We start from the raw sequence: 15,000 nt of genomic DNA, 5'->3' as shown, positions 1-15,000 counted from the left end.
ATTCATATCAATATCAATACAACACATGGGTCTAAATGATCCATTCTTTTATGACAAAAATCATTACGGTATGAAGTAAAGATCATGTTCAGTTAAGAGATTTATTCTAGTTCTTTTAGAAAACAACAAAATATTAATATGCATTGCCAAGAGCTTCATTTGGACAACTTTAAAGACCATGCTCTATTATTTGCTCCCTCAGATTTTCTAATAGTTGCGTGTAATATATATAATTTAAATAATAATAAAAATAATATTATATATATATAATACTACACTACTAATAATAAATAATGAAAGAGATATATATATATATATATATATATATATATATATATATATATATATATATATATATATATATATATATATATATATATATATATTTATTTATTTTTCCCCCCAAACAAGGGTACATTTGTGGTTCTGTGCTCCAGGACACATTTAATATTACCCATTGCGTGTTTTTTTCTCCGTCAGCAGACCGTACTCTACCTTTTCCCGGACGAGCAGCGTGATCGGAGGGATCCCGTTCGCGTTCTCGTTGCCTTTCGTGACGGCCACCTGCTTCAGGAACTCCACTTTCTTCTTACTGGCCAGAAAAATGATCTTGGTCTCGCAGAACACCATGATGGTGTCCGTGAGCTCGTAACCAAACAGCCACGTCTGCGGAGAGAGGAGATCACAAATGAGCGCGTGACGCCGCTGACGTCTCCACCGACACGCGGGCGTCTCGTCGCACCTGCAGGGCTGTAGACTTGGCGTAGACGATCTCTTCATCGACTCCAACAGAAACCACGATGGCGTCCACCTTCCCAAACTCATCTTCACCTTTCTACCATGAAAAACAGAGTTAGGGTGAGCAACGATGCCATAAAAAGTTATGAATGTGTTCAAGAACTTTTTTATAAAGCAGTAATAAATGGTTATAATTGCAACCTGTTAAAAAAAAACCCTACAACAACTTCACATTAAACGTAAATTACTATTCATACAAATTAGCTTTAAATTGGTCAAATCCGAGAGAAATTTATATTATTATTATTATTATTATTAATAATAATAATAATTATTATATATTATATACACATATACATACATTATCTTTATAGCATTGTAATTGTATAATATTGTGGGTATTTTACTTAAAAAATAAAAATATATATATATATATATATATATATATATATATATATATATATATATATATATATATATATATATATATATATAATAGGCATTAAATCATCTACATCAAATAAAACTTAAATATTATACTGTATAATTTTAATTCAAATGTATAAAATACAAAAATCATAATATAAAAAACTACACAAAATATCTATATCCTAGCATAAGGATAAAACTTTTCTTAGAGCCGCAGGAATAAAAATAAATAATAATAATAATAATAATAATAATATTTACTCTTTGTCGTAAAAACTGAAAACGGTGTCAGTAATTTCTTTCCCACCTGCAGCATGTCTCAAGCTAGCTCTCAGCTAATGCTACATCTGACTGAACTTCTGCGACCAAACAAAGCGTTTACCTGAAAACCCTTCGCCCAAACCCGAACGACACGCACCGTCCGCGGCTTTATCCCGTACCCGCGACACCGACGCTAGTTAACAACGAGCGGAAGCGGCGTGAAAACACTACACGCTAGCACGTTAGCATTAGCCGCTGCGCTAATCTCGCCCCCAAAAAACCCACACCCGCGCGCAGAACGCTCCCGAACCTCAGCCATTCCGTCACGAGCACAAATAACTCCGCGAACGGACCGACGGAGACGAACGAGGCGACCCGCCGGTGTTTATATAACAGTCCTATGGAAATGAGGCCTGAGGATGTGTGTGAGTGTGTGTGTGTGAGAGAGAGAGCACTTCCAGCATCACACGGGCGCATAAAAACACCACAGAGCATCGTTTCCGTCGGATTATGATTCTCGTGATGATTTAGTGCGGTCTCCGAGCGGCTGCGGGACCTCCGTACCTTCCAGTTGCCGTAGAGTCGCTTGATGCGGCGGTAAAACGCGTCTTTATCCAGATTCACCGCCATAATATCACATCAACACACACACACACACACACACATACACACACACACACACACACACACACACACACTCCCTCTCAAACACTGAAGTACAGCGGCGGAGAGCGGACAAACACACACTCCTCTGATTCTCACTTTCTGCTCTCCAGCGGACAAAACAATAACAACACCCGCGAAAAGGCGGAAAATAAATGCTATCTGTTTAAAAAAAGACGGGTATGGCCGTTTAAAATGTGCTCGTTGTGTTGTTTGAAGTGCCGTCGCTCCGAAAACGCGCTGATGATGTGAATATATCATGATAAAACACGCATGTGTGCGACACCGCCGAAGCCCCGCCCCTTTCTCGTCTTCACGCATATATTAAACATTTATTTAAATATATCGAGAAACGGTGGGCGTTTGTTTGAAGTGGTAGTTTTTTTAAATAAAAAAACTTTAAATTAATACTATGTTTTTATTTGTTAGCGGTATTTATTTTATGTCTGTTTAGAATATATGTTCATAATTACTATTATTATTACGAACTAAACACGTGCTTGTTTCATGAAAGCGCGGTATGTTTTAAGAAGAAATCAGTCTGCGCGCGTTTATTAACTATATCTTTGCTATTCGAGGTAACATCGGGGTTTATTACGGCTTTTGTTTTCCAGCGTTTCCCTCCCTTGCAGAATCTCCCGCCCTGGCGCTGACGTCATCCTCCTTGGGGCGAATGAGCTCCCGCTTTGACGGTCACGTGTTGCTCCGCGCTGCCGCGCAAACACCGCCCCCGAGGCCACGTCACCGCGTTCCCGCCGTCCACGGTCACGGCTTTTTTCCCGCCATCTAGTGTCATTCAAAAGAGCGCGAACTCCAGCCGAGCACGTGGCCTCCGAGCCGAGGCAGCGCGGTTTATTAATCTTAAAGAAAAGCTAATTTAACGAACATTTGATGAGATAAAGCACGTGTTAAAGTGCTAATACACTGCAAAAAATAGGCATATTTTACGTTTCACCATCATTATGCTTTAAAGCAAACCTTTTCATCTTTTCCACTTGGAGAGTCCTACATGTGACTTCATTCACAGAAAAAAATATTAACCATAATAAATACTGGGTTTTAGCATTTTATTTGTTTAAATATAGGAATAGTATATTAACGTACCGCTTTAATTAAAAATGATTAAAATGACATTTAATAAATCAGTTTTATCCAACATATATTACAAATACTGAATAATTACAGAGAACCACTATAATATCATACTGAAGGACACAAAGTTTTATTAAAATCACTGTAAAGGATAGAAAAGTCATAGTTGAAGAATCAACCCAACAAAAGATGAAGCAAATATAAAAAAACACGTCACCATTTTTTCCATATGACTGTTTTATTGAACTCCATCTTGAAGTCCAAAAAGTAGAAGTGAAGAAAAATCAAAGAAAATCACATTTTCATGAGCAGTTAAAATACGTCTGTTTCTGTACATTTCCCCAATATAAAATCTTTTTTTTGTTCCCCAGTAAGATCTGAGAATGTAAAAGGTATTAAAAGGCTCCTTTAGAAAAACCTCGGTGACTTTCTCAGCTCTGCCACGAAGGTCACGGGGTCCATTCCCAGGGAGCCGGAGCGCATCCGGGTCAATTAAATATATTCTACAATTGTTAGCATAATAGAAATCACAATCAACACGGCGTCCAAGAGAGCCGCTTTCGCTGAATCCGTTTTGGTTTTGCGGCCGTCGGTTGCCGCCGTTCCACCGTGGCAGTAACCATGGCAACAGCAGAATTTTGGCCGTGAAATCTGGTCACCGCGGCGATGTTTGAAATCAGGAAGATTCACACGAGTGACGTCATGATCTTAAAACGGTCTGTGCTTCATCAGCTTAAGAACAGGTTTAGTGCTGATTTCCTCTCTCTCACACACACACACACACACTCTCTCACACACACTCTCTCACACACACACACTCTCACACACACACACTCTCACACACACACACTCACTCAGTCACTCTCACACACACACACACACACACACACTCACACACCCGATCAAAAGAAACGTTCATATACAGTTATATTATTGAGATCTCTTTAAATATTCATTTTTTCCAACCTAATTTTTTTTTTCATCATTTTTTAGAAATCCTTTTAGTTTCCCGCTGCTTTCCTCTGTCAGTCCGTGTGTGTGAAGCAGCGTTTAACAGCGTGACGCTCCGGTGGGTTTTCCTGCTGATCTTATTCACGCTGAGGGTTCAGGGTCCACACACACACACACACACACACACAGGTGTGTTTCTACGTGACGGTGGTGGAGTTTTGTCCTCTGATGGCGCACCAGGCCATGAACACATCCCTGCAGACATCAGACCAAACGTCAGGAACAACACAAACACACTCCTCCAGGAGCAAAACATCTGGAAAGGAGCCGCATCTGCCTTAAAACTAAGACTTTAAAAGACAAAACTACACCAGAAGCTTGTTCACACATTAAACTCACAGAGTACACAATCAAGTGTGTGTGACTGTTTCGAACCTGCAGTGAGTGAGGAAGTGTGTGTGTGTGTGTGAGTGTGTGAGTGTGAGTGTGAGTGTGAGTGTGTGTGTGTGAGTGTGTGTGTGTGTGTGTGTGTGAGTCTCTGTGTGTGTGTGTGTGTGTGTGTGTGTGTGTGTGAGTGTGTGTGTGAGTCTCTGTGTGTGTGTGTGTGTGTGTGTGTGTGTGAGTCTCTGTGTGTGTGTGTGTGTGTGTGTGTGTGTGTGTGTGTGTGTGTGTGTGTGTGTGTGTGTGTGAGTGTGTGTGAGTGTGAGTGTGTGTGTGTGTGTGAGTCTCTGTGTGTGAGTCTCTGTGTGTGTGTGTGTGTGTACCTGCAGTGCGTGGCCACACACTCATTGCTGCAGTACTCTCGGTCCCAGTCTTTGCTCTCTATGGGGGGGTTGTTGCAGCCGGCACGAACACACACACTGGGAGCGTCTCCGGGAGGAGCATCTGGAGCCGGAGACACGTTCACCTCCACCTCCATCTGACGAGGAGACACACACACAAAGGTATAAATTAAAAGCTCAAAAGTTTTGATTTAGATAAGAATAATCATAAAGGTTTCATGAACATAGAAATAAAAATTCACTTGATCTTTTGACATATATAAATTTGTGTGTATATATATATATAAAAATTTGTGTGTATGTGTGTATGTATATATATATATATACACATACATATATATATATATATACATATATATATATATATACATATATATATATACATACATATATATATATATATATATATATATATATATATATACATACATATATATATATATATATATATATATATATATATATATATATATATATACATATATATATATATATATATATACATATACATATATATATATATATATACATATACATATATATATACATATATATATATATACATATATATATACATATATATATATATATATATATATATATATATATATATATATATATATATATATATATATATATATATATATATATATATATATATATATATATATATATATATATATATATATATATATATATATATATATATATATATATATATATATATATATATATATATATATATATATATATATATATATATATATATATATATATATATATATATATATATATATATATATATATATATATATATATATATATATATATATATATATATATACATATATATATATATATATATATATATATATATATATATATATATATACATATATATACATATATATATATATATATATATATATATATATATATACATATATATACATATATATATATATATATATATATATATATATATATATATATATATACATACATATATATATATATATATATATATATATATATAGATACACATACATATATATACACATACATATATATATATATATATATATATATACACATACATATATATACACATACATATATATATATACACATATACATATATATATATATATACACACATATATATATATATATATATTTTTTTTTACGCTCTTCACATTTTACAATTTTGTATTTATTTTTATTTTGCATGAAGTTTTTTTTTTTTACAAAAAACAAACTTCCAAAAACACTCACCCCTTCTTCAGCGGCCTCCTCGGTTGCCGTCAGTGACAGGTCCGTTACTATGGCAGCGGGGGCGGCACCAGCGGCGGGGCGACTCTGCGGTGGTGGTTACGATGATCGGTGCGCTGGCGCCGCTTCTGCACGACCGGGACGATCTTGATCTGCAGCGGAGGAGGCGGCGTCGCCGTGGCGATCACCCGCGGTTTGGCCTGCAGAGGGGGCGGAGCCGGGGAGTGCAGCATCTGCTGCAGGCGGGGAGGAGGGGGCGTGTTCTGCATCTGCTGCAGCGGCGGGGGTTGCCGTGGCGACTGCAGCTGCTGCTTGGAGATGATGAGCTTGTTGATGGGGGGCGTGGCCGGGGGCGGGGCCTGGGGCTTGTGCGCGCCGGTGCGTGAGCGTGTGGTCACCTGCGGCAGGTCCAGGATGATGTTGGAGGTGCAGATGTTGGTGATGGTGTTGTTGTCGGGGGCGTGCAGCGGGATGCGGGCGGAGCGAGGCGGTGTGATGGGCGGAGCTGGTTCAGGAGACACCGGAGCGTCTAACACTTCAATCGTCGGCTGCTGCAGAAAAACACCACATTAAAAAGACTTCTCTTAAACACGCCTACAAATAAACCCACGCCACGAGCAAAACCACTAACTATAGATCAGTTAGCAAACGCTGAGGAATCAAATCAATCAAGAAGCAGTAATGCTAACACTATAATCAGTGGCAAAAATAGCTATTACATTATTAATCTCAGGCTTTGTGGTTTTAATGGGATTATCTTTGTGGCAAACAAACATAATAATAATTAATTTAAATTAGTAGACAACAGCAGAGCACTTATTGGCTTTTTTCTAATTTCTAACTTAATTCTATTTTTTTTCTAAATGATAATATCAGTATTCTAAAATCAATAATCAGGAAATCAAAAAGTTGTTTTTAGGGTATATGAAATAAGAAATCACAATGTGCCTTGAAAAACAAACTTCATTATGAATGCTTGCTGGCCGCGTGAAGCTCACCTGAGACACCTGATTGGCTTTATACGCCGCGAGGGCTTTCAGATACTCCTTCTTGGCAGCTTCGGTCTTCCTCTTGTACACCTGAGAAGAAAAACAGAAAGCTAAGCAGAGGTAGAAGCCTGGAAACCCCCCGTCTGCGCGGCGTCCACTCCGTACCTGTTTCTGCTCCTCTCCCAGACTGTCCCACATGGACGCCACGATCTTGGACACCTCTCCGAAGGTGGCGTTGGGGTTCTGGCCCTTGATGGCGGCCTGCGTGTCTCTGAAGAAGAGGGCGTACGCAGACACGGGCTTCTGCGGCTCGTTCGGGTCCTTCTTCTTCTTGCTGCCCTTCTTGCCTCCGACTCCCTTCCGCGCCGGAGCAGCAGAGGATGCTGGGAAGGGCTGCTCCGACAGAGACGGAGAGAGGGAGATGACGGCCGGAGACACGGACAGAGACACCGGAGAGTCCACCAGAACACTCTTCTGACCAGAGAGAGACCACAGACGGGCAGAGATCAGGCCACTCGCACGCCTCCAAACTCACTCAAGAACAATCAAACTGATGCAAAGATAATTATTCAGAATCAACACAAAGTCATGGTGAAAACACAGCTGTGTGTGAAAACGACTCAAGTATCAGAAGCATCACCAAGCTTTGAGGAGAAAGCATACAGTTTTAAAGAAGTGAATAAAATATGGGGTAAATTAACTATTCCTTTAAATCTTACAAAAAAAAAAAGATGGACATTTTTAACAAAAAAGTTTTCTAAACATGTTTCATGAAGACAGACATCAGCGCACCCGTCTGAAGTCGAGACCATGTCGAGAGAGAGAGAGCAGAGAGTCGACGGTGACCCGGGAGAGAGAGGACAGAGAGAGAGAGGTCAGAGTGACTGTGGAGCGAGAGACAGCAGGATGGTGCCGCCGCCCAGGCTGAGGCCCAGCTGCGCGCTGAGCTCTGATTGGTCGATGGTGGTCAGTTGGTTGTGTCCCAGCAGGCCGTGGTTCATGTCGCTCAGAGGGACATCGATGGTCATCGGAGAAGAACTACTAAACTGAGAGAGAGAGAGAGAGAGAGAGAGAGAGAGAGACAGAGAGAGAGAGAGAGAGAGAGAGAGAGAGAGAGAGAGAGAGAGAGAGAGAGAGAGAGAGAGAGAGAGAGAGAGAGAGAGAGAGAGAGAGAGAGAGAGAGAGAGAGAGAGAGAGAGAGAGAGAGAGAGAGAGAGAGAGAGAGAGAGAGAGAGAGAGAGAGAGAGAGAGAGAGAGAGAGAGAGAGAGAGAGAGAGAGAGAGAGAGAGAGAGAGAGAGAGAGAGAGAGAGAGAGAGAGACAGAGAGAGAGAGAGAGAGAGAGAGAGAGAGTGAGAGAGAGAGAGAGAGAGTGATAGAGAGTGAGAGAGAGAGAGAGAGAGAGAGAGAGAGAGAGAGAGAGAGAGAGAGAGAGAGAGAGAGAGAGAGAGAGAGAGAGAGAGAGAGAGAGAGAGAGAGAGAGAGAGAGAGAGAGAGAGAGAGAGAGAGAGAGAGAGAGAGAGAGAGAGAGAGAGAGAGAGAGAGAGAGAGAGAGAGAGAGAGAGAGAGAGAGAGAGAGAGAGAGAGAGAGAGAGAGAGAGAGAGACAGAGAGAGAGAGAGAGAGAGAGAGAGAGAGAGAGAGAGAGAGAGAGAGAGAGAGAGAGAGAGAGAGAGAGAGAGAGAGAGAGAGAGAGAGAGAGAGAGAGAGAGAGAGAGAGAGAGAGAGAGAGAGAGAGAGAGAGAGAGAGAGAGACAGAGAGAGAGAGAGAGAGAGAGAGAGAGAGAGAGAGAGAGAGAGAGAGAGAGAGAGAGAGAGAGAGAGAGAGAGAGAGAGAGAGAGACAGAGAGAGAGAGAGAGAGAGAGAGAGAGAGACAGAGAGAGAGAGAGAGACAGAGAGAGAGAGAGAGAGAGAGAGAGAGAGAGAGAGAGAGAGAGAGAGAGAGAGAGACAGAGAGAGAGAGAGAGAGAGAGAGAGAGAGAGAGAGAGAGAGAGAGAGAGAGAGAGACAGAGAGAGAGAGAGAGAGAGAGAGAGAGAGAGAGAGAGAGAGAGAGAGAGAGAGAGAGAGAGACAGAGAGAGAGAGAGACAGAGAGAGAGAGAGAGAGAGACAGACAGAGAGACTTTTAACAAAACTTTATTACATTTGAGAACAAAAAATGCAACTCAAAAACAACTAATTTCACATGAAAGTAAAAACCACACCATCATCAAACAAACAACACAAGGCACTGTTACAGCACCAAATGTTTTCAAAGACATCAAGATCATCCATACTCTTATAAAAATTGAAATCGGTCAATATCCTTGCTTGTACCATATTTGAAAAGACAATGGCTACATTCTGCTCCTGGTCACATTCAATTTTCTTCTTCCTGCTCACATAAACAGCTAACTTGGCCTGACCTATTACAAAATTCAACAACTGACAAAAAACCTTTTTTTCTTACATATTTAAAACCAAGAATGAACACTTCTTTAGAAAAAGTTTCACCACATCTTGCAAAAATGTTCTTTAGTAGCAAAAACAAAGGTTCCAATCTATCACAGTTCACAAAAGCATGAAAAATAGTTTCCCTCTCATTACAAAAAGGGCAGTTAACACCAACCTCTGGATTTAAAACCGAAATAAAAGAGTTGACTGCAATAGCACCATGAAGGATCCTCCACTGCAAGTCACCTGCCCTTTTGACCAATGGTGGTTTATATAGTGCTCTCCATTGAGGTCTTCTGTCTTCATCTAGTTTAAAAAAATCACGCCAAGGGGTATCAATCCTCCCATCCAGCACTTTCTTATTAAAACTGATCACACAATATTTGTACAAAGTCTTCCCAATACAAGATAAGAAATCAATATACACAGGAACAACAGTATCTAAAAAAATCCCGGAAAAACCTTCCATTTTCACAGAAAAGAACAGATGAGGAAAAGAGTCTGCTGAATTGGGTATACTAAGACCATCATGAAAACTGGACAACAAAGACAGTTCTGTTGCTTTAAGGGCAGTTTGCCATCTCAATAAAAGCTGTGCAGCTAGACGAGTAGATCTGAACCCCAAACGCTTAGCAGTTGCATCACCATTTCTAAAATCAAGTCCCGCTGTCTCCAATAGTTGTCCCAAAGTGATGATTCTGTGATCAATGAGAACTTTGTTAATTCCTGGAAAAAGTCCACTTGCTGAAACATCCAGACGCGCTCCAAGAACTAGAGGCTCCTCCAAAAGCCAAAAAAGTGACTGTGGATCTTCCGTTTGTTTAAAAGCAAAAAAGATTCCAAACCTTGAAGATGTTCCTGTAAAAAGCCGCAAACCAGAGGTGTTCAGTTTCACGGGATTCAACAAAAAAGGGTTTTGTCCAGCCCCAAATTCTCAAGATTGTTTAAGATCACATAAGCAATAGCGCACCATTTAAGATCAACAGAACCAGCTAAAAGTCTTTGGATACGCTGCAACCGAAAAGTCGCTAATCTACTTTGTAAATGTATTAACCCCTGCCCACCCTCCTCCTTAGGCATGAAAAGAACACCCTCATGGGACCCAGTGCAGTTTATCCCAAAAAAATCAAACTAAAATGGCCTGGATTTTAGCTAACAATTGAACAGGAGGATCAATACATGCAAATTTATGCCATAAGGAAGAGGCAACTAAATTATTAATTATCAAAATACGGCCTCTGTATGACAACTTTGGTAATAAGCATTTCCATTTTTCCAGACGACCCTTAATTTTTTCAATGGTGCCTTCCCAGTTTTTTTGCACTGTTAATTCGTCCCCTAAGAAAACACCTAAATATTTAAACCCTGATGTTCCCCAAATTAGTCCCCCAGGCAATTCTGGTTTACCCTCTATCCATTTACCCATTAAAATAGCTTCACTTTTCCTCCAGTTCACACTTGCAGAAGATAAGTTCTTAAAGGCTGAAAGCAATTTTAACAAAATTTGTATATCACTTTTTCTACTAATCATAATTACCACATCGTCAGCATAGGCTGACACTATGAGATTGTCTTTGGAATTTGGCAAGGGAATACCATGTAATTTAGCCCTTATTTGATGTAAAAGAGGTTCAATCGCTAAAGAATAAAGCATGCCAGATAAAGAGCATCCTTGCCTAACACCCCTACAAACTTTAAAAGGAGCACATAAACCACCATTGATTTTAAGAATACTCTCCACGCCACTATAGAGAACTTTAATATAATCAATGAACTTCTGACAAAAACCAAATGATCCTAAAACCTTCCAAAGATAACAATACTCCACTCGATCAAAAGCCTTCTCTTGATCCAAAGAAATTAAGCCACAATCTAAATTAAGCACCTTGGAGACCTCAAACACATCACGAATTAAAGAAACATTATCAAATATCGATCTGCCAGGAACACAGTAGGTCTGATCAGAATGGATAACACACGACATCACCCCTGCCAACCGACTTGCAAGCACCTTGGATAGCAGTTTGTAGTCGCTACAGAGAAGAGATACGGGTCGCCAACACTTGATTTCAGTGAGGTCGCCTCTCTTGGGCAAGAGGGTCAACACTGCCCTACGGCAGCTCAGAGGCAGCCGGCCTTCTGCCAAGCTTTCATTCAATACCTCTAGGAGATCTTCCTTCAGTTCAGCCCAGAAGGACTTATACCATTCAACTGGCAGCCCATCAATTCCTGGAGCTTTTCTGACTCCATTCCTTGAAGGGCCTTATACAGCTCTGCCTCACTCAAGGCATCCGAGATATTAGCATTGGCTTCCTCAGAAACCTGAGGCAAGTCACTGAAAAAGTCACTTTCACCTCTCATTTCCTGCTCCAAGCTCATTTTTATACAAATTCTCGTAGAACAAAACTGCTCTCCTACGGATATCTGCAGGGTCTGTCAGCAACTGACCAGATTCTGATCTCAGGGCATGAATGGCTCTACTCTGGCCATTCTTCTTTTCCAAGTTAAAAAAACCTGGAAGGTGCATCCATCTGGTTCATAGATAGAAACCGTGATCTGACCAGAGCCCCTGTGCTTTAAAATCTAGCAAATCAGCCAACTGCGTCTTCTTACTGGCCAAAGAATCAAAATAGCTTTGGACACCAGTTGACTCAGCCAATTGTTGAAGATTTAAAATATCAGCCTCCAAGGTGTTCATAGCTAAAATAGTCTCTTTAGTGACGTTTTGGGTATATTGTATACAAAATTGTTTAGCTTGGATTTTTCCAAAATCCCACCATTGTCGTATGGAATTAAAATACCCTTTTGTGGTTTTGAACTCAACCCAGAAAACCTTAAACATATCTCTAAAACATTTATCACTTAACAAGTTCACATTTAGTTGCCAATACGCACTCCTTGGCTTAATGGAACTTAAAAACACGCAACACTGTACCATACTATGATCAGTAAAACTCAAAGGAATAATTGAACACCTTCTTACAATATTACGATGGTGTTTAAAAACATAGAAACGATCCAACCTAGCCAACGAGATAACACTGTCACGAACATGGGTCCAGGTATACTGCCTTTGTGTACCATTAAACTGTCTCCAAATGTCACATAACTCATGTGTTTTAACAAGCTGAATTAGACGATTACGAGAGGGCAAATGGGGCTCAATATGGTTTCTATCCAAATTTGACACTGTGCAATTAAAATCACCACCCAGAAACAAGTACTCTTCTTCACAACATTTTTGCATGACAGAACAGAGTACACTTAGAAAAACCATTCTTTCCGCAACAGATGTAGGAACATACACACAAATAAAAACAAAAGTACATCTTTCAAAAGTGGCTCTTACTTTTAAAAGTCTGCCTCTAACAATTTCTTCAACCTGATAAGTGTGAGGAATAAAACTTTTGCCAAAAAGAATGGCAACCCCTCCACTAAGAGAGGTGTTGTGACTCAACACAGAGACCCCATCCCACTCCACTGCCCAATCAGCAGCATTTCTTAAATCACTGTGGGTTTCCTGTAACATAGCGACATCACATTTTTTTTGTTTAATCACCTCAAACACTTCAGATCTTTTCTTTAAATCTCTTAAACCATTTACATTAATTGTTGCAATATTCATTTCACACATCTTAGAAATAAAGAAAGAGAACAGACATAAAACTAGACACACACCCCTCTCATGATCATGATGTTAAACTTCTTTCACTTTCTTCATTTGTATCGCCAGATGAAAGTTTTCTCACTATCTTTTTTAAACGATATATCTCCTTGTTTGCAAACAAGCCTTCAGACATAAAAAGTCTAGTTTTGTCAGCAAACTGTTTTGTGTCTGGAAAATACTCAGTAACACACACCCTCTTTTGTTTTTCGTGGCTCTGAGGAACAGTTTAATGTCGTCAACTTCATAACTGCGGGTAGAAAAGTCACTCTGGGACAAACTGACACTAGAATCTGAAGATTCACTACCGCTTTCCATTCCATCATCAGAAAATACACCTTCTCACGTCTGTCTTCTTTGCTTTGACAGTCTGAAAAGCATCAGCCTTTTCCTCTTTGCAGGAATTTTAAACTGGCTCTGTTCTGCTTCCATTTCAATGCCATCCCAACACGAGCCGGACTGCAAAACATTAGCCGCACTTTCACCTTTTTGCTTGCCTGTTTGCATAATGGGTTCGGAAACCGACGTATCAATACTGGTTGAAATACTCTTTTCGCTCGCGATTTTGGACTCATTGCCTGAGTCGTTACACTCTCATGCACAGACAGGTTCACATTAACAGTCGCTTCTTTCTTACCCGATACCGCGATCGGACACAGCAGCGTTGACGGTCCGCAACAACCGCTCGCATACCGCGCCCACACTATCGTCAGCCACTGACCTGTTGCCACTTGTTTTGCTCGGACATGTGCGAATTAAATGATCAAAAGCTCCGCAATTAAAACACTTCATTTTTTCCGTCGTGGCGTAAATAATATAATCACAATCATCAACTTTGAGGTGCAGTGACAAATCGAGTTCTTCATCTTCTTTTAAGATCATAAAAGAAATCGCCAAACGAAACCACATGCTTTAAAAAGAGGGGATTTACAGCCAATCGGTATCATTTTAATAGGTGACACCAGTTTACCATAACGCGACATGATTCTCACCAAAGTTTCATCGCTTACGAAAGGCGGAACGTTGGACAGTAAAACTTTTCTGGAAGGCATTGAAAGCGGGAGTACAGGAGTAAAAAGACTGTCAATAACTATACCAGTCTCGACTAACTCATTTGCTTTCTCAACCGAACTGAGAAAAACAACTGTGGCGCTGTTCATCCTGGAGGCGGACATGATATTCTCATGCCCTACAACCTCACCTATGGCCAGGCAACAGTCTTCCACACTCACCGCGGACGCCACTTTCACACCGTGGCGCCGCGTGAGGTTACAACCCCTGCGACCCGATTGGGGCCGTCATGCTGCCCACAGCAGCGCGCGCCCAACACGTCAAAAATGATAACAGTAACCTTAAAAGACAAAAAGCCAAGCAAAGCAAGAGAAAGAAAAACAGGGTTTGCTCACACACAACGCCCGCACTCACACTCACACTCACCGCTCACGCCCAACAATCACACCGGAAGTGAGAGAGAGAGAGAGAGAGAGAGAGAGAGAGAGAGAGAGAGAGAGAGAGAGAGAGAGAGAGAGAGAGAGAGAGAGAGAGAGAGAGAGAGAGAGAGAGAGAGAGAGAGAGAGAGAGAGAGACAGAGAGACAGAGAGAGAGAGACAGAGAGAGAGAGAGAGAGAGAGAGAGAGAGAGAGAGAGAGAGAGAGAGAGAGAGAGAGAGAGAGAGAGACAGAGAGAGAGAGAGAGAGAGAGAGAGAGAGAGAGAGAGAGAGAGAGAGA

The 15,000-nt window shown here is 40.5% G+C and overlaps 2 protein-coding genes across 2 annotated transcripts in view; both read right to left on the bottom strand.

The window, feature by feature from the left end:
* supt16h (SPT16 homolog, facilitates chromatin remodeling subunit) overlaps positions 1–2,359 on the bottom strand; it is a 16,208-nt gene extending 13,849 nt beyond the window's left edge. The window contains 3 exon segments of the mRNA XM_043244238.1: positions 496–666; positions 743–835; positions 1,993–2,359. Of these exon segments, the coding sequence (XP_043100173.1) occupies positions 496–666; positions 743–835; positions 1,993–2,058 (330 nt within the window). The 5' untranslated portion in view covers positions 2,059–2,359.
* A 932-nt stretch (positions 2,360–3,291) lies between these two features.
* tox4b (TOX high mobility group box family member 4 b) overlaps positions 3,292–15,000 on the bottom strand; it is a 16,745-nt gene continuing 5,036 nt past the window's right edge. Inside the window, 10 exon segments of the mRNA XM_043245310.1 lie at positions 3,292–4,389; positions 4,899–5,053; positions 6,192–6,266; positions 6,269–6,736; positions 7,187–7,267; positions 7,343–7,648; positions 7,970–7,983; positions 7,986–8,223; positions 11,494–11,641; positions 11,854–11,930. Coding sequence (XP_043101245.1) covers positions 4,332–4,389; positions 4,899–5,053; positions 6,192–6,266; positions 6,269–6,736; positions 7,187–7,267; positions 7,343–7,648; positions 7,970–7,983; positions 7,986–8,223; positions 11,494–11,641; positions 11,854–11,930 — 1,620 coding nt within the window. The 3' untranslated portion in view covers positions 3,292–4,331.

This window comes from Puntigrus tetrazona, chromosome 7 (assembly GCF_018831695.1).
Source record: "Puntigrus tetrazona isolate hp1 chromosome 7, ASM1883169v1, whole genome shotgun sequence".
Lineage (NCBI taxonomy): Eukaryota > Metazoa > Chordata > Actinopteri > Cypriniformes > Cyprinidae > Puntigrus > Puntigrus tetrazona.
Note: the sequence above shows the minus strand (reverse complement) of the source record. Positions and strands in the feature narration are given on the sequence as shown.